The sequence below is a fragment of the Panulirus ornatus genome, chromosome 73 (assembly GCF_036320965.1).
Source record: "Panulirus ornatus isolate Po-2019 chromosome 73, ASM3632096v1, whole genome shotgun sequence".
Lineage (NCBI taxonomy): Eukaryota > Metazoa > Arthropoda > Malacostraca > Decapoda > Palinuridae > Panulirus > Panulirus ornatus.
The window spans coordinates 8,343,124-8,364,201 of NC_092296.1; the positions used below are offsets into that span (position 1 = coordinate 8,343,124).

Below are 21,078 nucleotides of genomic sequence, written 5' to 3' on the forward strand. Positions count from 1 at the left end.
GTAGCTGTTGTGTTCGCTACTCTTAAGCACAGCAGTCTTAACACATTGAACCCTGACACTTTCCCAATGCAAGAGTTTACAATCCTCTCATTTTACCTTCAGACACAACCATTGCCCTGACATGCTTTATGCTTTCGTTTACTTTACCTGTTAGCACAAATTATAATCTTACAAAGTCCCTGATGCTGCATCCAATACACTTAACAAACACTTCACCAACAATTTACTTCCAAGACACCTCTTGAACAGTACACTAAAAACACTCATTACATACACACCGTCTTGAGCATGGGCTGTGCCATAAATTACTTTATTCCTCAAAACTAATTAAAACACTGTACCTTATACTTCGTTTGCTCCCTAACACATTAGACACTTGTCATACATATGGCGCATATACACACACACTTCAGTACTTCCTACACCCTGATTCACTGTGCTGTTCAACATAGATTACATACTAACACAATCTCCAGCACACACTTCACTCTTACTTACTTTACTCCTCATCACTTTTCCTGATACACATTTAATTGTCTTACACTCTTCTATACATGCTACACACTTACTCACTTGATCTTCCAACACATAACAGACTAATAGACTCCCTCAGTACACTTTAACCAAACATAGTGTACCATAATTTACATCACTTTCATGACTTGGTTTTTCAAACCCCTAGATGAATATTACACTGACTGACAAGATGCTGGACATACTCTGAGTGTGTCTTGAGAACTAAGGTCAGGGGTGTGTCTTCACATCTCTCCATTCTTCCCTTAACATACTGTTTTCTTCACTTTCTACACTTTTTCTGTGCTTTGTCCTTCACATTTTCCTTATACTTTTCTTCATACTTTCCTGCCCTTTCTCCTCAAAATGTGTGCCACTACATATTTTCACTTCACCCTCTTCCACATTCCATCAGTTTCTCCCTCACTATAATCTAGTGTCTCCTTTGTAATTTCTATCTTATTTTCCATTACTCTTCACATTTTCTTCTTTGCTTATCTCTAATTTATTTAAGTAGCCCTTCCATCCTTTCCCTTAAATTCATTTTCATTCTTTCTTGTTCACCACTCTCTTCTTTTCTTTTTTCTTCTCTTTTACAAGTTCCTTAACTTTCTCCATTCAATTTTTGTTTTCCATTATGTCCTCCATTCTTTCTGTGTTTCTTTCCAGTTTTTTGTCTTCCCAGTTCTTCCTTTTTGGTCTTTTCCTCACACCATTTTTTCCCTACATTTTTACACTTATTCCTTCAATTCACACTCCATTTTGATGGATTTTAAAATTTTCTGTTCTTTCAGTCACCGTGTTTCATGGGGAATGGACAAGACCCATCTCTGAGATAAGCAGCAAACAAGAGATGGCTGAGGGTAATTAAACATGTCTGCTGGCAGGGAGACAGTAAACTAGAGTCAGCTGGAGGTAGATATTAAAGAAGAACCAGCTGTCAGGTAAAGAGTTTGCTGTAATCCTTTTTCACTACTACTCATGGGATGAGCATGGGGGTGTGCAATAAATTACCTGCTGATAGCGGCACAAATCAAAATCAAAAGGTAGTTAAATATTCTAGGGTAGCTATATAGTAGACACTACAGGAACCAGCTGATGATGAGCCCCTGTTGAGGAAGAGGATAAACAGGAACCACCTAGGATGCATATAGACGGTATACAAGATCTACCTGGGAAATGGATGCTATTCAGGACCAGATAGGTAGATCTTTTAAAAATGCCCTGTTAGGTGAGTAAACATGACCCATTTGGTTGATGACTATTATGTAAGAGGAATGTATGAGGTAGATAGTATTTTAGAGCCAAATGAGAGATGGCTTATAAGAACAGCTGGTTCATGTATACTAGACAAAGCATGCCTACTGTTATACACAGAGAATTAAAAAGATAAACAAGAGAGGGCCGAGAAAAAGAAAGAAGAACCAGTTCAGAGTTAAGACTGTACCTGGAGATACCTTTAAAGCATGTAATGAAGAGGAAGCTGGAGGTTGAAGATAAACAATAGGCAGTTAGCAGGGATACATTAAACTGAAATGTGAAAAATAGACTAAACAAGAAACTGTATGTGGAATACATGAATAAGTGCCAACTAGAGGTAGAGGATAAACCAGGTTGAGTCAAAGAGGTAGAGGATAGAAAGGAAAAACTGTATGGGTGAAAATAAATTAGACATACCTATGAGATACAGGACAAATAAGAGCTACCTAGAGGCAGAAAGTAAACAAAATCTGACTGCAATGCAAAATTTCGACCGACAGCTATTTCCAAGATAACCAAGGATTATTAGGTGGTGAGGAGATCCAGTTACTAGACCATGCCTGAAGTAGAGAGCAAGTAAAATCTACCCAGAAAGTATTTGACAAAAAAGTCTTAGAGGAAAATGGCAAATAATATTGTCAAGTATTATGATCTTGATTATTCAGTGAAAACTGCTGCTTAGTGATTTGCAAATGTTTGGAAAAGATGATGGGCTTGCAAGGACATTTCATGACTTTTGTGGGACCAAGAAGCTGCATTTTTTTATTAGTACCATTAGGAATTTTGTCCTGATGTAGACTTCACAAAAAAGATGTGCCAAAGCAGAGTGTGGCTTGCCAAAAAGTATAGATATTTTATCCGATTTGAATAATCCTTGGTATAACTTCACAAGTGCTCTTAATTAATTCTAGGATGAAAAAGCTACCATGAAGTTGCGAGTGATGCTGAGGAACTTTCCAGCTCCTTTCATGTGTAGTTTTTAAATGATAGATTGGAAACACTCCTAATGAACATGTTTTTATTTTGCAATACTGTATTTAAGGTAAATAATTTGATAATTATGTATCATATATGAGTGAATGACATATACATAATAAAATAATTTTACTATTTTTGTCACTGTTGTTTCAACCTACAGCCATAAAAAAGTTAATTAATAGCATGTTAGTGAGCTTTGATGTTTTCACATATCCATCTCTGAGAATTGTTGTGGGAAAGCTATGCTAGAAAAGCGGAGAAGTATCTGAAATTCCAAAATTTATACTTTTTCGTTTTAATTGGGCCACTTATTACATTTACTACCCAAAGGATATTAATAAAACTCATGCCAAGCAGGGAAAATGACACTGAAATGAAAGAATAAATTTTAGACTATCCTAATAAATTTGTGATTATCTCACAGTGCTTATGAACTTGAGTAATCGGAGCAAAAGCTTTGGTCATCAGGGACGCCATGTAATGTTTCAGATGATCCCTCTGTGAAGATGAGATACCTACAGTGCCTAATGTTCTGGTTAGTAAATATAAGGAAAAATAACAAAAACATTAAGTTGCAAAGATTTTAATGTCATGATATGTGCCTTTCCTTTGCACATTCATGCTATATACTTGAGTTAGCCATTATTCAGTACACCTGAGTTATATTACTTGCAAAAGAATTAGTTTCTTATGAACCCTTAAATGGTGGTAGACTTGAAGAAAGTTCACATTTTTATGAAAAGGAAGAAGTACAAGAAAAAGTAAAGGATATCTACAAACAAGAAAACTAACATAACATATATGGCTGTGTTTTAGTGCTAAAGTTAAAGAGTAGATTGCCTGGCAGAAGAGGACCAATTTGCTAAATATTTCCTCAACTACATACTTAAAGCCATTTCTAATATTTGCCAGGAAACACATATTTGCAATTCTATTTATAGGGATCTGGTAATCTTAGTATTGACTCTCAAGTCTCTCTCTCACAGATTCCTGCAGTTTATTTCCTGTTATATAGCTTTCACATTAAGGCCTTTCACTGTGTTCTATACCCATTACGTTGCATATAATTAGGTTAAATTTCATCAAATGTATCAGACTTCCTTCATGTGCTTTGTATCTTTTGCAAACATACTCAGGTATGAGTAATTTACACATCAAAAAGAGCAGTGGTTATAGGACCAAGCCCTGTGGCACAACATAAGTGACCTCAACATGTTTGGAAAAGGTTTCTCAGACATTGGTTTTGTGTTGCCCTTCACTAAAGTCTGTGTGTGTGTAATCACTTTTGTGCACTTTACATCACTTATCATTTCTATTAATAAACTTTTTCTCTTTTTAGGTAAGATTAAGAGGCAAGTCATGGTGCCAGACTATAAAGCTTGGGTGCTGTATAACACCGACTGCCTGAAGTACTTCAGACTTGTCACCCACCATAGCCTGGCTGCTTAGACCACAGGTCAAAAAGTGCAATGATGTTGTGTATACATACAAATTATGCTTTCCTGTCTGTGTTTTAGGCATCATCCATGTCTCCAACGTTGCTAACACTGACTCAACATAATACAAAACCCATTATGCCCAGGTTGCAACTTCCATGTAGAATACATGATACAAATATTCTTCTGTTGTCCTATAATTACTGTACAAGGCACACACACAACTTCACCACAATTCTTGACCTGGGGTCGTGCCCAGGAGGCATGGCTGGCTTCCTAAGTAATGAGGGAACCACCTTGAAGGGGTTCCTTGGGGAAGGAAGTTAGAAGAGACAAATAAAAGAATCAAGTTACTTCAATTACTGCTTTACTAAGTTAATAGGATTTTGTAAAGATAATGAATATAAGCCATACAAGCCTATGCATTCCAACTGTGTGTTCACATTTAGAATATTTGTCAAGAGGTCAGGAGTTCCAAGAAGCCACTCTAAGTCCCAAGGAAATCCTTGTAAACTGTTTTCATCTGGTTCTCGCTCCTTAGGTATTATTAATTTACAAAATTGCAGAGGCAGGATTTCCCTTAGCACTTTTTGTCACAAAATTGTTATATACTATGGGCAGAATAAATGATACAGGCACTTAGAAACTGTCTATATAATTTTTGGTGGGTATTTACGTAGTTTGCCGGTCTCTGTCTTACTTTTTGACTGGTTAAGAAGCAATCAGGAACCTATAACTCAGTCAAGTACGTCACACACAGCTGTCACTTTATATGTAGTATTGCTATCACTATATAAAGTAGGTACAAGTCAATCATATTTGTTACTGTATTCATGTCAAGCACAGCTATCACACACACACACATATATATATATATATATATATATATATATATATATATATATATATATATATATATATATATATATACTGTCAAACATAACTATCGCCATAAAAAGGAAAGCATATCTTATACTGTAATTATAAGGCATAGTTGTTACTGCAGATAAGGTCAGTGCGTCATGACTATCACTGTACACAAAGGAAAGCACAACTGACGGCAGTGCCGTCATGGGCCATCTTCAGGAGACTATGAGGGTCCTTGCAGGCAACGCCCCTAAGCTCACAGGCGTCCCTGTACGTCTTCCAGTCATTCCCTCACACGGGTATGTACAGACTCGAGCAATCTAAGGGCCAGTCTATGTTGTCTGGAAGATAATACCAACTTTAGACCGACAGAACTATATGTTCTGAAAGCACGACGGTACGATCCTTAGGTATGAAGAGGTGGCCTTTTGACCTTGCCCTGAAGGAGGTCAGAGGCAAAGACCATCATACGCATGGTCTACACCGTCGTGCTCAAGCGAATGAATCACTGAAAACCTTAACCATCATTCAAAGAACAGGAATTTCAAACTTCATCTTGAACCATCTTACAACAAGGTCCATAATGTAGCTTTTCGGGTAAGGGTTCTCACAGCGTAGGGCCCGGGCGCACGGGCTGCTGCTGTTGCTCCTGTAGTCGCTGCCGCATACAGGGCGGTGATGGAGTGCACAGGCCCTCGGGCACGTTAAAATCATGAGTTATCCTTATACTGGTGTATGTTTAAGTTTGAGAATTTGATTGATGTATATAGATATACATCTACAACAAGAAGAACCTACACTTCGCCAGCAACACCAACAGACACGCCAGAAGCAGCAACGGATTCATTGTCTACCCCGGCCGCGGCGATGCCCTTGAGCAAAACAACGGTTAGTTTAATTTGTTTAAACAGTTAATTTACTTGTGTTTCATATATTTAGAGTGTTTGATTATTTCACTGTGGAGCACAGTATGTTGGAAAATGTGACATCGGACACAGGGGAACCATTGTATAACGATGAATGCAAGTGTAAGAGAACATCTGGGTCGAGAACCTCACGGGAGAACTGGCTTGTTGTCATCTGCCGCCATTGTCCAGTTGGCGTCCATCAGGTCGAACCAGAGCTAGTCTTGTGTTGCAAGAGCCAGTGTTGTGTTACAGGAGCCAGTGTTGTGTTGCAGGAGCCAGTGTTGTGTTGCAGGAGCCAGTGTTGTGTTGCAGGAGCCAGTGGTGTACTGCAAGAGCCAGTGGTGTGTTGTGGGAACTAGTGGGTAAGTTGAAAGAGCTTGTGATGTACTGTAGGGCCACTGATGTGTTTGCACCAGTGGTTATGTGCTTGTGTATTTGATGGTAGTCACACGAGACTATTGAATATCTTGCAAATCCAGTTTTTTGTATGGTGATGGTCAGTATTGACGTCAGTGTGTCGTCCATGATCTAAATGATAATAGTTTGGCTAATACAGGGACGCGAATATATCTTTTAAGATATCTCTAAGCTTTGGTACCGTACCCGAAAATTGATACTTGTACAAATACAGTTTCTCAAGTTTACCTCAACTGTAGTATACTTATGTAGGTATTCCAGTATACTTCTGTAGGGACTAGTATACCTTGACAAGTACTGCAGTAAACCCCTACAGGGACTGCATTATAATTGTAAAATTTGGCCGTAATGAAAAAGTACCTGTAATCTGTAGCTTATTGAAAATAAGATTAATCTGAATTACGGTAGTTAAGAATAGTATGAATGGCAGCAAAAGTAGTCATAATATGGTATAATCAGAGAGACAATAAAGGCTTTATCAGAATTAAACCAGATAACGAACGCGCAGATAGTGAATAAGGCAGTGAAAATAAGACTAGATTCAATAAGCCAGAAACTCCAGAAAATAAGGACGGTCAGTGAAATGCGTTGATGTAGTGATGTAATGAGATACGCACACGCGCGCACGCACAGACCATGTCTGTCTGCGGGAAGTGGATGGCTCGGGAGAATGGTTACCTCTTATATTAAGTCCTTATAATGGATAGGATTTGTGTTGCGCTGATAAAAGTAATAAGATTTTTCATCAGATTTCGAAATTTTTTATTTTGCTTTTATTTTACCATCCCCCCCCCCCCCCCAGCTACGTCTGTTGGGCCCTAGGGTAGCAAAGTCGTTCTAAAATATGGACGGGAGTATTTTAAGGTTACGTTTGTTGTCGTTAAAGATAAACCTCTCTCTTTAGGCAGCCTATCTCTGCTCAAAGCCCCCATTTTTTTTGGTATTCATACTTGTTACCAGAAACTTAAGGGAATTACTCTTTTTCCCATTGGCAAATCTTCCTTTGTCCTTGCTTTGCAGTGTCGAACAAAAACGCAAGCACCATTCCCTGTTTTTTTTTTTCCTCCTTCAGTATATGCTAAGGTAATTCGTGTGTTAGTAAAATGCATGACACGAACCAACACGAAAGCATAAAAACGTAAGTAATTTAGAAATATTGTTAACGCTAACATTATTTTATTTTTCTTTAATTTCAGTACTTTTTTTTTTGCCACTAATGCTCGAGAAATGATTAAGAACCTGACGGATGCATTATAATTGACTCGGGTCTGGTAATTACATATGTTGAGCTGGGGTGAAAAAATTGGTTGTCATTGGTTCCTGATCGGAGCTAGGATACAAGAGGATAGCGAATAGCAAGACATGCTTGTTTAGTAAACATTGGCTATATATATATATATATATATATATATATATATATATATATATATATATATATATATATATATATACATATATGTATGTAATACCCTTCAAAATCATTATTCGAACCCAGGACCCTTTGCGTGGTAGTCAGGAACGCTAACCGTGGTCGCCCCTAATTGAGAAATGACTATTCGATTACAAGTAATCGAATACCTTCCGTCTCGCATCCATGATCAACGGAGTATTGTTTGGACGAATGTGCTGAAATATATCGGTCAATTGGAGAGGAAGAACGAAGAAAGACTATAAGCAGGAGGAGGAGGGAGGCACGGAATATGGAGGGCGAGAGGTATGCTGTGGATGAAACGAAGTGGAACAATGTGCCATATGGGGAACAACGTGCTGTCAAATGAGCTAAACAAGGGAATTAAATGTACGATAACTCCGGCAACAGCTTTTTGAGACACCGTTAGTCCGTCATGATCGTATGATTCAATAGAGAGGAAAGGATAAACACCATAGGCCCGATCTTACGACACTATATGTGTTGTGCAATACACGCATTTAGTCTCATCCGTGTTACAGGCATCGTAAGATCGAGAAAAGTAGTGTGCGACAGCTGTTCGAGTGGATATACAGCGATGGTCAGCAGACGATCCAGTTTTCCCCCTTTAATCATGTCCGTATGACTCCAGCCCACCATCGTTGTGTTATCCCCCCGGGTGTTACGGAGAATGATAGCGAGCGACTCCCGCTGCCTCCGAAGGTTCGTCTCCACTCGGCGGCATCCAACTGAACCTCACCCCGGCAGACACCGTGGCGCTACGTCGCGAGACACAGAGTTCGTGAACTCCGGTGGATGGGTTCATATGAAGGTTCCTAGGGCGCCAGACGAGGGACAATTGCCTCCTCTGCGCCCTCCTACCAGCGACAATATTCCCCCATAACAACGACATTGAAAATACGATTACTAATTTCTTTCTTTTACGTGTAGAATACGCAGTTGCCAATGCCCTATTGCACTGTTGCTACGCCAACAGCTGAAGCGCTAGACTACGCCCATATAGGAACTGGAAACCACTTAGAAAACACAGAGGCTTCATTTAAATTAGATATCCCGATTGGCTCTTGTTGTTTTTAACCTCCACGACCCGCCAACCAATACGAGGCGGTGGAGACGGCCCGTGCACCTCTGATTGATCAGGCAGTCCCCGCTGTGGTCTCTGGAGCGCGCTCAAAGGCTCCCTCTCTCACAAGGTACCACAAGCCAGCAGTTCCTGACTGGAGGAGGAGTAGCGGGGTTATACAAGCCTGTGGTAAACTAAGGCTGTGCACCACAGGGGCTGAAAACAAGGGTATATACTTTGTGATAGTAGGTAGGTAAACAGTGTATACCTGTTTATCTGGTATGTACCTCTGTGATAGTAGGTAGGTAAACAGTGTATACCTGTTTGTCTGGTATATACCTCTGTGATAGTAGGTAGGTAAACAGTGTATACCTGTTTGTCTGGTATATACCTCTGTGATAGTAGGTAGGTAAACAGTGTATACCTGTTTGTCTGGTATATACCTCTGTGATAGTAGGTAGGTAAACAGTGTATATACCTGTTTGTCTGGTATATACCTCTGTGATAGTAGGTAGGTAAACAGTGTATACCTGTTTGTCTTAAAATTTTGACTTCCTCTACATTACGTTTTTTTTATAATTTTCTTCCATAGTCATTATTCGTTTTCAAGATTTTGATGATTTTCTTGTAAGCGATTCATTTAAAGGCATATATGTACTTAGATCCAGGTATATATATATATATATATATATATATATATATATATATATATATATATATATATATATATATATATATATATATGGCATTTTCGTTGACCTGAAAATGATTTTACTTGTGTTTTTGTAAACATTATTTTCGTGCCAGAGTCTGTATGGCGTCTGCCGGGAACTTGTGTAGAAAGTGTGAGGAACTGCGAAATAGTCAGTGAGGAAGACCGTTTTGTCCTTCCGTCGACGTTTGCTTCTTTCATTATGAGAACATCTGGAATAAGTCGAGCTGGGACGTGCGGTGGCGCTCTGCCGAAGTGGACGCAGAAGTCGCAGTGAGGGGAACGCGACTGGTGGGGGTTAAAACACTCCGTCGGTCCGTCAGTTATATCTGGACATTGACTCGGCGTTGAATAGCTGTCGTATACGATCTCGTTCAAGTGTTCTGTCGGTTCATCGTAGGTCGTTTTCTTCTCAAGGAGAGCTTCTGTGATGTGAAGAAGCTGGATGAGTATTTTTTCATTGAGTGTCCCATCAGTTATTTTCTTCGATTCGACCATTGTAATTGGTTGTCCGTATGCATCATCGGTACGCCGTTGTGGAGGCGCGTTGCATTGCGTCTAGGGGAGGAGGGTAGTGGCCGTGGTCGTGGCTCAGAGTTCACAGCCTCCTTCTGGACACCTGATTTACGAAGGGCCTCTCCGATGCGGAGGGGTGGCTCTGGCTCCAGTTGAAGGCGTTGTCCCTGATGTAACAAGTTCTGAGGTCTTCATGTTCTCCTTGCGGGACTTACAAGTCTGGGTCGGTGTTTGGGTCCGTGTGGTCTCTGTACCGCTGTGGAGATGATGGTGCGGTGCATTCCCTTCGTCTGTGGCGCTGTTTGGTTTCTTCGTTGCACTGCAGGTTCTGTTGATGGTCAGTCATGGGAGGGTTAAGCTAGCATGTCTGCCTTTGTTGTTGGAGAATCCTTTGATGGATGAGGGTCTGCTGGAGTGGGTTTGCGCCATGGAGATGCCTTGACAAGCTCGATGGAGAAAGGCAGTGATGAAGGCCTGTCTCGTATCCATTAGGACATTCGCTGGCGTCTAATGTAAGGCAGCGTCCAAGACCAGTTGGGGTTTTTGTCGACTGAGGTCGTGTTTGGACCGAGACTGCTTCGAGTGAGAGCGTCAAGGGAAGCTGTTGCAGCTCAGTTCCCAGGTTACTTTCATGAACGAGTGTGTCGACACATAGCCTCCTTCCGAAGGCTTACAATGGGTCTTCGTCACTGGCTATTTCACGTATGTCGGCAACATAGCAGCACGAGGTATGGCTGGCCAGGGAGCTCCTGGTCTTGGAGAAGGTTGTTCTCAAGATGTCTCACGTAGAACCTGGCGAATGATTGGTAGTGACGGGCGACCTATTGGTACACTCTCAAGCCAGAGGACCAGGAAGGTAGCATCATGCCGAAGATCTGGTTTGTATATGGTGGTTCAGGCCTTTAATACCCCACAAGACCCATAGGGTTCATTGCATCATTAAGATATGGAAACGGTGGTCGACGCTGAGTCTATCAAGCTAAAATTCACAGTTATCTGTGACTCGGTATACACGTAAACAGCACCCAGCAATTTCTCTGTGCCTTCATGAAATAGGCACGGGTGTCTGCGCTGCCCAGCGCATAATTGGGATGGTCTTGTTACAAATAGAGAGATCGTAATAGGCAGGTCTTTACCGATAACTCAAATCTTATAATTGGGGTTCTTCATCGCTTGCTTTGACAGTGCCATGCAGTCATCTGTTACGCCTGAATAATATTATTATTACATGAGGCAACAGACAGACATGATAGGTGGCAAGTTGATATGCCACATGTTATTACCTCAGGTATCAGACTCATAAAACCTTAGCTGAAGTCGTTTCTTTCATCTGAATTACAGCAGAGGAGGGAGCAGGTCCACGCTATATCCTTGTCGACCTTTTTATAACATGAAAATGCTCGTGTGGTTTGGGGGGGAAAAAATTAATTGAAATTCGGCCCAAATACAAGAGCGAGTTACAGTTTTCGTACTCTTGAGTTTACAGTTATAATTGTATTTTGTAGTCTTCCAAGTTTTGTAATTTCACGGTTTTTCTTACATGTGTGAAATTGCTTGTTTAAGAACAGCTGGATTAATGATTCTATTAATCTATTACAGCTTTATTTACCGTGCGTGTTCTCATTGGCTGAAGCCAAGTGGCGTTTGAATTCTCAACGAAGGGCAGTTGCTGAATTCCCCTGTGTGTGTTAGTGAGTGAGTGAGTGTGTGTGTGTGTGTGTGTGTGTGTGTGTGTGTGTGTGTGTGTGTGTGTGTGTGTGTGTGTTTCCACTTGTGAGAGCCTGTAGGGTCCTGGCGCTTCACAATCCCCCCCGAGACTTGGTCCCTGTGTGTCGTGTAGGATTGTGGATGGGTTCTTCACTCCCTCCCCATCATGTTATGGCTGTGGCACACTTGTGATGTTCTCTGTATATTGGCAGGTGGTGGAGGAAGGATGGTGTGTGTGGCCGTGCGGGCGCTGCTGGTCCTGCTGGCTGGCGGTGGGTACCTGGCGTCTGGGATTACACATCCTAACTTCATCTCACGAAAGGTAAATCCACACACACACACACACACACACACACACACGCTCTCTCTCTCTCTTACACACACACACACACACACACACACACACACACGAAAGGTAACCTCCCTCACAAAAGAAACCCCCCCCCTCTCTCTCTCTCTCTCTCTCTCTCTCTCTCTCTCTCTCTCTCTCTCTCTCTCTCTCTCTCTCTCCCCTCTTAACAGCGGGCTTAATCAACTTGTACGGCATGAGACTCAAAGTGTAACATTAACTTTACAGTTAGCTTTGTGGATATCTTTGTTGTCACATCGTCAGAGAGGCCGTCAAAAAAAGACATGACCCCCATGGCCCTCAGTGCATTAACTCCATGATATGGAAGACGTGTACAAAGGCTGATCAAATCCTGATTTGACCAAGGAATTGGAAGACCTCGTATCATGGTTTCGAGGGCTGTAACTTCCTTCAATTTCGTGATGTTGTGTCGTATACAAGTCTTCCAATTTCAGATCAAATTTAGTGTCTGTTGGCTAATGCGATGTGAGGTTGGTTGATCGTGTAACGAAAGTGTTAAGTGGCTGAGAGGGCCGACCAGGGTGTGCTCAAATGGTGCAGGTGTGTGGGTAGGATGAGCGAGGACAGATGGAGTGAGGGACGCTCTGAGGTATCGGGGCCCCTGAACATTCAAGAGGGTGAGTGCCGTGCATGGGATGAATTGAAGTGGATCGATGTGGTACTATAAGCGGGGCGACGTGCCCTCCGTCATTGGACTAAACTAGGGAATACAAAGGTTTGGAGATCATAGGCTTCGGTTTTAGGGCAATATACATGATAGCCAGGGGGTAATCATTTGGAAATGGGGCCATCTTTCTTGTGTTCCTGATGCTACCTTGCTCAGGTCGGGAAGGCAATTGCATAGAAAAAGAAAAAATATATAAAACCAGTTCATCCTTGTCATTGTTCTGACCTTAAAGCTCAATACCTTTTAATTCAAGCATGTACCGTTGACCTTAAGCACAGACATGAGGGAGGAAAGGGATTTTGGAACATTACAGTTTGTCTCCTTGTTCCCAGGTGGCCTCGTCGTTCAACAGTCCTGTGAGTTCGTGTACACTAAGGAGTGTGCGGTTAGCCATGCCAACTATAAGGGCTTGTGCTGCCCTCTGTCATTTAGAAACTAATTGTAAGCTGTACTGTCTTAAAGGTAAGATATACAGTACTGTCTTAAGGGTAAGATATAGACTACTGTCTTAAGGGTAAGATGCAGATTGCTGTCTTAGGGGTGAAATATAGACTACTGTCTTAAGGGTAAGATATAGACTACTGTCTTAAAGGTAAGATAAAGGCTACTGTCTTAAGGGTAAAATATAGACTACTGTCTTAAGGGTAAGATATAGACTACTGTCTTAAAGGTAAGATAAAGGCTACTGTCTTAAGGGTAAGATATAGACTACTGTCTTAAGGGTAAGATATAGACTACTGTCTTAAGGGTAAGATATAGACTACTGTCTTAAGGGTAAGATATAGACTACTGTCTTAAGGGTAAGATATAGACTACTGTCTTAAAGGTAAGATATAGACTACTGTCTTAAGGGTAAGATATAGACTACTGTCTTAAGGGTAAGATATAGACTACTGTCTTAAGGGTAAGATATAGACTACTGTCTTAAAGGTAAGATATAGACTACTGTCTTAAGGGTAAGATATAGACTACTGTCTTAAGGGTAAGATATAGACACATACCATTCCTGGCTCCGTTCTTCAAATTGTTCTCTGAAGCTGATTGAATGACCCCCATTTTTCTGCTGTGTTTTGTAACCCGGTGATGGAGATGGCATTGGGGTGGGGGAGGGAATGGTGTAACTGACGTTGTAAAGAGAGAGAGAGAGAGAGAGAGAGAGAGAGAGAGAGAGAGAGAGAGAGAGAGAGAGAGAGAGAGAGAGAGAGAAGGATGAAGGGGAGGAAAGGAAGGAAGGGAGGGAATTCCACACAGCATTGCTGTACAGGCGGGTGGAAAGAAGGAAGGTTGGGCATCAGTAACGGTCAAGTCTCGTATGGTTGGCCCCTCACTCAAACCAACTGTGGGGAAACAGCAGACACACGAGTCACGCATGCGTCCAAGGCATTTGGTTTAGTGTTGTGTTCCGATGTTATCACTGTGGCCCCCCCCGCCCGCCCCCAGACACGTACGTACGCCATGGATTCTCGGGTCGGAAATGCTTCCCTTTCGTAAGGCAATCTAGTTTGCCGGTCTTTTCTCTCGTTTCTGGGCATGTCTTCGAGTTTCTGGGGATGTCCTCGAGTTTCTGGGCATGTCTTCGAGTTTCTGGGCATGTACTCGAGTTTCTGGGCATGTCCTCGAGTTTCTGGCCATGTCCTCGAGTTTCTGGGCATGTCCTCGAGTTTCTGGGCATGTCCTCGAGTTTCTGGGCATGTCCTCGAGTTTCTGGGCATGTCCTCGAGTTTCTGGGCATGTCCTCGAATTTCTGGGCATGTCCTCGAGTTTCTGGGCATGCCCTCGAGTTTCTGGGCATGTCCATGAGGACATACCCTGGTCATTATCTGACGAGGTCAGATAATGACCAGGGTAGGCAGTAACTAAGCTACATGTTAACTAGGAAAGCAATGGCTAGGCTAGATAGTTGCTAGGTTCATAACTAGGGTAGTTAACGACTGCGCTACAAGATAACTAGGATGAATGATTAATGAATGTGCTAGATAATGACTAGGTAATGACCAAGCGAGTGCTTGTAAACTTTGACATTAGCAAATACAGGAAGATTCTGCATTTGCTTGCGAACGATGGATATTTGTAAGTTTTATTTTCCCTTAAAGTATTTGCTTAAGTTCTAAAGGCACCTTAAGTTTTGAGGGCACCATTTGCTTAAGTTCTAAAGGCACCTTAAGTTTTAAGGGCACCATTTGCTTAAGTTCTAAAGGCACCTTAAGTTTTAAGGGCACCATTTGCTTAAGTTCTAAAGGCACCTTACGTTTTAAGGGCACCATTTGCTTAAGTTCTAAGGCACCTTAAGTTTTAAGGACACCATTTGCTTACGTTCTAAAGGCACCTTAAGTTTTGAGGGCACCATTTGCTTAAGTTCTAAAGGCAGCTTAAGTTTTAAGGGCATCATTTGCTTAAGTTCTAAAGGCACCTTAAGTTTTGAGGGCACCATTTGCTTAAGTTCTAAAGGCACCTTAAGTTTTAAGGACACCATTTGCTTAAGTTCTAAAGGCACCTTAAGTTTTAAGGGCACCATTTGCTTAAGTCCTAAAGGCACCTTAAGTTTTAAGGGCACCATTTGCTTAAGTTCTAAAGGCACCTTAAGTTTTAAGGGCACCATTTGCTTGAGTTCTAAAGGCATTTTAAGTTTTAAGGGCATCATTTGCGTAAGTTCTAAAGGCACCTTAAGTTTTGAGGGCACCATTTGCTCAAGTTCTAAAGGCACCTTAAGTTTTAAGGGCACATCCTTTGTTGTTTTCGGAGGTACATCGCTTTAGGTATGATATCATACCGAACCCCCTTTATAGGACGAGAGGGGGATGACTGTGGTCCGAAAACACTTGAAGAAACATCGTCGACTGATGATGTATCTATGTCTTTCTAGACGATGTTTGTACCCTGAGCTCGGCCCTAGTGAACATCCGCTACCCGGGTGGAGACCCGAATGACCCTATATACACGGGCGTCCTCACCTACGACCGCTGCTACTCCACGACCTGGTCCTTCTCGGACGTGACGCAGTACATCCAGTCGGTGGACTCCTCCTCCATCTTCGACCCAGACTTCCCGGCCGTCGATGCCGTCAACGGCTTCTACTGCTACGGCCCGCTTTTCTACTGCTTCATCGGCAACCTGGCCGACCCACGGGGGTGGTGGACGGCCGACCTGGGCGCCCCGCGGCGAGTCAGCACCGTCCGGGTATGGACACGCGCCGACAACCACCTCCACCCGATGTTCAACTACGTGGACATCAGCTTGGGCAACAGCAGCGACTATAACAACCCCGTGTTCGACACCTTCCCCGCCGAGCCGCCCACCAGCGGCATGATTGTGACGTTCACGGCGTCGCCGCCCGTGACCGGCCAGTACCTGAAGCTGAAGTCCGAAGGTGGACCCCACCCTATAGCCATCTGCCACATTGAGATCTTAGAGTAGGTGCTCTCCCGCGCCCCCACGCCGCCCCCAGACCAAGTGGGAAAGACGGCTAAGGTGAACTTTCACCAGATGACCGTCCTCTCCGAACTTATGAACGTCGGAAACAACGTCTTTGGATGTCTGAGTCTCGTCCATGGATCCAGGACTCTTCCAGTCACTCGAGTGATCTGTTGTCTCTTGTGTGCGACTGTCTGTGTCGCGGGAATGACCCCATCTGTTTTATGTATCACAAGGAACAAAGCTGTATATATATATATATATATGTGTGTGTGTGTGTGTGTGTACTAGAACCTCTACTGGACAATGGGTAGATCACGCCAGGCGTCCATGCAATGCACCATTTGACGTTCAGGAACGAATGGTCTGAGCAGATCCGATATGACTCGACATACGTGGCTTTGCTTCCCTGGACGACCCAGCGTCCATTCTTCACACTTGGGTCAAGCAGGTTGCCTGTGGGGAAGATCCCTTGTTCCTGAGAACACCGTCTTGGCCAAAGATCAGTGGCAAGGCTTTGAGACTTCGAGGTCTCTCTCTCTGCTCGAACAGCTTTGCCCCACAGCGTTCATAGACCGATGAAGCAGAGGGGATACAGCCTTTGTGCTGATGGACGAGACAAACTTCTTCTCGTCTCCGAAACTTCGAACTCTTGTATCACTTCAAAAAAAAAGTCAGGAGGACGATCCATTCCCATCTAAATGGATTATAAACTTCTGTAGTCACTCCAGAAAATAAAAATGTCGAGATAAGGATAAGGTGTCAAGATACAGATGAGGAATATCTTGAAGTAACTACAGTAAGGCATTATACGAAGACGACACTGGTTGTAAATCCTGTGTGTGTGTGTGTGTGTGTGTGTGTGTGTGAGTTTTGAGATCAAGATTCACAATGCATTTGCAGCGAGCTTACCTACCGGTGAAGGTGTATGTTGTCTTAGGATTATTACCCTTACGGTGAAGGTGCTGAAAGACCTTTTCGGTCGGCGGATGTGTGGTATCTTAGCGTAGACGACTTCGAAGACCCCCCTGGCGAATCGAAGGCCTGGCTCACCCTGACTTCTCCTGCGCCAAGAACTTCAGCGTTACACGTCCTTTGTCCGAGTGTTAACCTTCAGTGATTTGAAGCTTATATCATATCATTGCTAAGGGCGTTAATGGATTCCCCCCTTGCGTCTGGTTACGCCGCGAGTGAGTGAAGAAAAAGAGAGTCACCACCTCCGTGGCTATTGTCACTGAAGAAGAGTCTCGTCTTCACCACACCAAAGGAGTCTGATCTTTCTTTCCTACGGACGCGAAGGCTTGAAGCAGCAGGAACCCCAAAAGAAGAAGTAATCCTTCGTGTCATTCCATCCTACGGCTATAGTGACAGAACACAGATGAGTCATCTTTCTCCCCGAAGCCGAAATGTAAAAGTGTGTGGTAAATAGTTTGATAATAGTGGCGCTGGATATGTATCTCTTCATTATCTTTTTGAATCTTTATAGATATGTTTACCCTGCCGCACCTACTGTAATAGTATCTATATCCAAGAATGTTTTCCTGCTTGAGGGATGTGTAGCCACAATGCTTTGTACATAGTACAGATATGCCCCAAGGTTCAGGTGATGAAGAAGATGCTCATCCTGTTTGATACACGAGTCAAAGATGTCCTCATGTCCAGTGTACGTCAAGGGTCTGACGTGTCCTGCATGTTTTATGTGGGTTGTGTCATGCCTTTCTGTGGGTTTTATGACATTCTGCAGAACTCGAGGACCCAGGGAAACAAAACTCCTCCTCCTTCCTCCTTCCTTCCAGTTTCTTCAACTCTCGGATCCTGTCCCGCCAAGCGACAAACATGATGATTTCGTGGCTTAATGTCCAGTTTTTACTCGTATGACACACACACACACACACACACACACACACACACACACACACACACACACACACACACACACACACCAAGTAGATTCTTTTTAATCTTCGGGAAAATGTAACACGATAAAGTTCCCAAGTGCACTTTCGTGAAATGATCATATCATCAGGGGAGGGGGTACAAGAAATATGAGTCAGTTGATATATAACGAAGAGACGTTCTATCTACGTCTCCTCGTTGTATATCTACTGACTTATATTTTTTGTATATATATATATATATATATATATATATATATATATATATATATATATATATATATATATATATATATATATATATGTTGTAATTACTCACAACAACTGTTACCTGTTTCTTCAGATGTAGTGTAGGCTGGCTTTGTATATATTCTCTTGCTCATAAAATTGACTGTATCCTTGAAAATGGCTTGAAATACAGTCGAAAACTTGGTGCTCCTGTGTTTATTTTTCCAGCGAGTTTATATATATATATATATATATATATATATATATATATATATATATATATATATATATATATATATATATATATATATTCCTATGAGTCCACGGGGAAAATGAAACACGAAAAGTTCCCAAGTGCACTTTCGTGTAATAATCACATCATCAGGGGAGACACAAGAGAGAAATATAACAGTCAGTTGATATACATCGAAGAGACGAAGCTAGGACGCCATTTGGTAAACGTGATTGTCCAAAACATACATTTCATTTTCCCCATGGACTCATAGGAATATCTTGATCACGCGCAAAATTGTGATCCTTTCCAATATATATATATATATATATATATATATATATATATATATATATATATATATATATATATATATATATATATATATATTATTTGTAGAGGTTTTGGAAAAAAAGGGGACAATGTTGGGAAGAGGAGACTGATGAGAGTAAATGAGCTTGGAAAGGAGACTTGTGTGAAGAAACACCATGAGAGATTGAGTGCAGAATGGCAAAAGGCGTTTGGTCGGTACATACAAGGAAGGCGTGCACTTGATTAGATGTATGAGATGTATAAAGCGGCAGGAGCTCAAGAGAAAAAAGAGCAGAAGTTGAAAAACAGGGCAAATGAGAGTTGGAGTGAGAGGGTATCATTAAACTTCAGAGAAAATAGAAAAATGTTTTGGAAGGAGGTAAATAAAGTGCGTAAGACAAGAGAAGAAATGGGAACATAGATAAAGGGGGCAAAAGGGGATGTGATAACAGGTAGTGATCAAGTGAGATGGAGTGAGTATTTTGAAGGATTTTTGAATGTGTTTGATGATGAAGTGGCAGGTGTAGGGTGTTTGGGTCGGGGTGGTATGCCCAGTGAAGTGTGTTGGATATCTGATAGTGGACTGTGCACCGAATGGAACCATGGAAGCAGAAGAGTCATGGGGTAGGGGAAGGGGGGAGAAGGTTCTGGTAGCGATGAAGAATGTGTGGAAAGAGAGAACGTTATCTCAGAAAGCATAAATGGGTATGTTTGAAGGAATAGTAGTTCCAACAATGTTATATGGTTGCGAGGCGTGGGCTACAGATAGGGTTGTGCGGAGGAGGATGGATATGCTGGAAATGAGATGCTTGAGGACAGTATGTGGTGTGAGGTGGTTTGATCGAGTAAGTAATGAAAGGATGAGAGGGATGTGTGGTAATAAAAAGAGTGTGGTTGAGAGAGCAGAAGAGGATGTATTGAAACGGTTTGGACATATGAAGAGAATGAGTAAGGAAAGATTGACTAAGAGGATATATGTGCCAGAGGTGGAGGGAACAAGGATGGGATGAAAAAGATTTTGAGCGATCGGGGCCTGAACATGCAGGAGAGTGAAAAGCGTGCACGGAATAGAGTGAATTGGAATATTGTGGTATACTGGGGTCGACGTGCTGTCAGTGGACTGAACCAGGACATGTGAGACGTCTGGAGTAAACCATGGAAAGGTCTATTGTACCTGGATGTGGAAAGGGAGCTGTGGTTTCGGTGCATTACACATGACAGCTAGAGACTGAGTGTGAACGAATGTGGCTTTTTTTGTCTGTTTTTCTGGCGCTGCCTCGCTGAAGCAGGGGGTGGCGATGGGAAACGGATAAAAGCGAACGTAAAAATTTAGGGGAAAGGGGGCCGGGGTTAGAGGTGTTTTGGAATTTTGTTATACGGGTAAAAATGCTGCTTTAAAAAAAAAGGGATTGTGTCGTTGAGATCAATGGATTTGCCCGGTTAGGAAGCGCTGTTTTCGGGGGCATTCTTCGTGGACTGGTAAGTTTTTGTTGTTGGGGGCTGTTTTGCAAGCCTTGAGCAGGGTGTTTTTTGGGGATGTTTTAAGGGACAGATATGTGGGTTGGTGTGTTCCAAGTGAAGTTTTTGTGTGGATAGGGGTTTTTTTGAGATTATGGGGAGTTTTTTTTTTAAAAAGGGGAAAAAGGAGAAACTGTTATGATTTGAAAGGTAAAAAAAAAGAAAAAATTTCATTGATAATAAAAAATTTAAAAAAATTTAAAAAAATTTAAGATTACCAAAAATTTTACTTTAAAATCAATTTATTTCCAGTAAAAAAAAAAATTATAAAAAAAAAATTTAATTGTTTTGTTTGGTTTTTAAGTTTTTTACCCTTATTTTTAAAGAGGGGAAACTTTATAGGGGATAAACCCCCATGTTTATTCCCCCGGCCCTTATTAATAGTAGGCCCAAAAATTACGTATATTAAATGTACGAAAATATATAGAGCCAAATAAAAAGATAGCCTTTGGGTTAAGAGAGTCTGGGAAAGAGCGTGAGTTCCGTGATGAAAAAAGCGTTGGTGGCTGTTTCATGTGAGAAACTGCAGAAGTGGTGACTGAGTTTGGAAAAGGGTGTGTGAAAAAGAAAGTTAAGAGAAAATGGAAAAAGAGCAAGGTATTAGGTACATTGGTTGAGGGTCAAGTCAATTGGTGGGGT

At 41.9% G+C, this 21,078-nt stretch overlaps 2 protein-coding genes across 11 annotated transcripts in view; both read left to right on the plus strand.

The window, feature by feature from the left end:
* Positions 1–2,885, plus strand: part of LOC139748271 (bestrophin-4-like) — a 37,800-nt gene extending 34,915 nt beyond the window's left edge. For all 9 annotated transcript variants that reach the window (XM_071661239.1, XM_071661235.1, XM_071661236.1 and 6 more), the window contains one exon: positions 1,308–2,885. In XM_071661239.1, coding sequence (XP_071517340.1) covers positions 1,308–1,347 — 40 coding nt within the window. In that variant the 3' untranslated portion in view covers positions 1,348–2,885. The remainder of the gene's footprint in view (positions 1–1,307) is intronic.
* Positions 1,321–18,320, plus strand: LOC139748272 (uncharacterized). 2 transcript variants are annotated; one of them, XM_071661243.1, is made up of 4 exons: positions 1,321–1,457; positions 12,019–12,128; positions 13,176–13,305; positions 15,707–18,320. In XM_071661243.1, exons 2-4 carry the CDS (start codon positions 12,033–12,035, stop codon positions 16,255–16,257), a joined length of 777 nt encoding a protein of 258 aa, XP_071517344.1. In that variant the 5' UTR covers positions 1,321–1,457; positions 12,019–12,032; the 3' UTR covers positions 16,258–18,320. The 2 variants fall into 2 exon arrangements, with proteins under 2 accessions (XP_071517344.1, XP_071517345.1); XM_071661244.1 differs by lacking the exon at positions 1,321–1,457 and adding an exon at positions 5,160–5,942.
* The last annotated feature ends 2,758 nt before the right edge of the window (positions 18,321–21,078 follow it).

Bases quoted from the DNA above. Each gene is read 5' to 3' on its own strand.
- LOC139748272 (XM_071661243.1), top strand. From the start codon at position 12,033: ATGGTGTGTGTGGCCGTGCGGGCGCTGCTGGTCCTGCTGGCTGGCGGT. The intron at 12,129-13,175 runs GTAAATCCACAC...CCTTGTTCCCAG, and splicing joins CTAACTTCATCTCACGAAAG to GTGGCCTCGTCGTTCAACAG. The intron at 13,306-15,706 runs GTAAGATATACA...ATGTCTTTCTAG, and splicing joins TAAGCTGTACTGTCTTAAAG to ACGATGTTTGTACCCTGAGC.